The 2,581-nt window shown below is 42.1% G+C and overlaps 1 protein-coding gene across 1 annotated transcript; it reads left to right on the top strand.

Moving 5' to 3' along the window:
• Positions 1–499: 499 nt before the first annotated feature.
• Positions 500–2,187, top strand: TNP1 (transition protein 1). The gene is made up of 2 exons (XM_028510867.2): positions 500–1,505; positions 1,711–2,187. Exons 1-2 carry the CDS (start codon positions 1,367–1,369, stop codon positions 1,737–1,739), a joined length of 168 nt encoding a protein of 55 aa, XP_028366668.1. The 5' UTR covers positions 500–1,366; the 3' UTR covers positions 1,740–2,187.
• The last annotated feature ends 394 nt before the right edge of the window (positions 2,188–2,581 follow it).

The raw sequence follows: 2,581 nt of genomic DNA on the forward strand, positions 1-2,581 counted from the left end.
TATCTGAGATTAAAATATATGATAGCCACTGCCTGCATGTCTGACCTTTATCTCAGTGAGTAGCACCAGCATCCAGATAGCTGCAATAAAACAAAAGCCAACACCTTTGACACCCTCTGCTCTCACCATCCAAATCCAATCCCTCATGGTCTTCACCTCCTATCTACATCTCTTCACCCCATCTCCCTGGCCAGGCCTAAACCATTATCAAGTACCGTATTTTCCCTTGTATCATGCACACTTTTATGCCCAAATTTTCCAGGGAAAGATAAGAATGCACATTATACATGGATATAATGAATACATGCCATTGGTATAATAATCTTGTGTACAATGCACACAAAAACATGGATGTGCATTATAGATGGCAAAATACAGTATTTTTCTCTCCTGAACCTCTACTACTTTATTCACTTCACTTCCTCATTAATTTATCCCCCACCCAGCAGCCTCTAATCTCATTATGTTATCCTCTTAAATATTTTTCCATGGCTCCCCACTGTACCTAAGCCTGGTATGTTTTCTGCCTCTCTTTCCAACCTCATCTTAAACCATATTGGGAAGTAATTATTCACTGATTTGTGTAGATGTCAGATTAATGGGTTTCTCCCCACTAGGCTGAAAGCTCTATGAACATAAAGTCTACTTTTGTTTTTATTTACTACTATTTTCCTATCACCATTGGTTAAACCAATGATTCTCACACAGGGATGATTTTGCTCCTCCCCCCAAGGTAACATTTGGAAATATTTTTGATTGTCACAGCTGTGGGGATTCTACTGGTAACTAATGCGTAAAGTCTAGAGGTGTTGCTAAGTACTACAATGCATAGGACAGTTTCACAAAATTACTCAGCCCATGTCAGCAGAAGTGAGGCTGAGAAATCCTGGTTTAGATGAAAGAGAAGGAATGTTTATGCTTTGACCACATTAAATTGGATTTCCTAGATTCAAGTCCATATAGAAACAGTTATCTCCCAGTGCCATAGAGACACTTAAGTAAGCATTCATATACAGGTACTCAACAAACACTAAACACTAAAGTCAGGAGATACCTATATAAATGGCCATTGCATTCCTCAGAAGCCCAGCACAGGACTGAAATTTAGTTGTTCAGTAACACTGGTCTAGAAAACTTCATTTAACATAAAGAGGACCTCAAAATTGAGGGTACCTTTGAGCTGCATTAGAAGGACCATCTTATTTCCCATATATGACCACAGTGTGACAAAGGCTAGTGACAGCATAATGGAGCCCCACCCACCTGCCAAGCCACACCCTTTTGCAATCACAATGGCTAAGGCCATAAATACCCAGACTCGCCGCCTCCCGGCCCTGCAAAGCTCCTCATTTGTGCCAAAATTACAATGTCGACCAGCCGCAAATTAAAGAGTCATGGCATGAGGAGGGGCAAGAACAGATCTCCTCACAAGGGAGTCAAGAGAGGTGGCAGCAAAAGAAAATACCGTAAGGGCAACCTGAAGAATAGAAAACGAGGCGATGATGGTGAGTGAGGGATAAGTAGAACAGTCAAACATGGGGGGTGGATCTTGTTGCCCCAAGGCCCTCACTCTTGAAATTACCTCTCCTAGGACCCTGAAATCTCAGCCTAAGATGTTCATTTCCATTTAAATTCATATCTGGGCAGGAAGAGTATGAATGTGTATGTTCTAACTGGTGTCCCTGTTGCAAACATGTCCTTCCCCCACAGCCAATCGCAATTACCGCTCCCACGTGTGACCCCACTAGTGGGCTCTGTCCTGGTGGACTTCAAACAACACCAGGCAGCAACAAGAGGACAACAGAAGGGGACTGTCAAAAATCTAACTTCAAAGCCAGAGAAGAACCTATCCTGTGGGTAAAATACCAATCATGATTGAAATGAGGAATGTATAATGTGGACTGTTTCTCCCCAACATCTCAATAAAATTCTGAAAACTGGAAAATATGTTTATTTTGATCTTTGGTTGAAAATAAAGCTTTCTGAGGTAGGCAGACTTAATATATATCAAAGTAAATTGTCCTGACTCTGGCCATGCACCGTCACCAAATTTGAGTCTTGGTTTCAGTACACTGTCTCTCTTCCCAACATGGAGAAGGAAAGATAAAAGGGAGAAATGGATGTATCAGAGTGTCAGTATGTGTCAGAAATGCATAGACAAGTTATCAAGGGGCTTATAGCATAAGGAGTAACATCAAACCATGTGTTAAAGCTAAAGGTATGTCCTAGAGGTAGAGAACATTCTGTTTAGTGGAGTTTGATACTATTATTGACAGCTATGTTAGCTTGAGATGGACAAGGCTGGAGATGGGGTGTTGCCTGGGAGGTTTGATTCAAGCCAGATGGTATGACCATCATAAATTCCTACTTCCAGACACTCTTGACTAAGGTGCCCTGTCTTAAAAAACTGTCCTTAGTTGTCTTCCTCACTTTACCTTGACCTTGGGTTCTGATATGGTCCAGCCAGGGATCCGACGCCTCTCAGCATTCACCCACTCACCAAGGGGTAATATTTGTCTTAATGAGTGCTTCCTGTTGCCTCAGAGGCACTACCAGGGTGGCACAGACTGGGATTGAGACT

Source organism: Phyllostomus discolor, chromosome 4 (assembly GCF_004126475.2).
Source record: "Phyllostomus discolor isolate MPI-MPIP mPhyDis1 chromosome 4, mPhyDis1.pri.v3, whole genome shotgun sequence".
Lineage (NCBI taxonomy): Eukaryota > Metazoa > Chordata > Mammalia > Chiroptera > Phyllostomidae > Phyllostomus > Phyllostomus discolor.

Bases quoted from the DNA above. Each gene is read 5' to 3' on its own strand.
- TNP1 (XM_028510867.2), top strand. From the start codon at position 1,367: ATGTCGACCAGCCGCAAATTAAAGAGTCATGGCATGAGGAGGGGCAAG. The intron at 1,506-1,710 runs GTGAGTGAGGGA...CTTCCCCCACAG, and splicing joins TAGAAAACGAGGCGATGATG to CCAATCGCAATTACCGCTCC.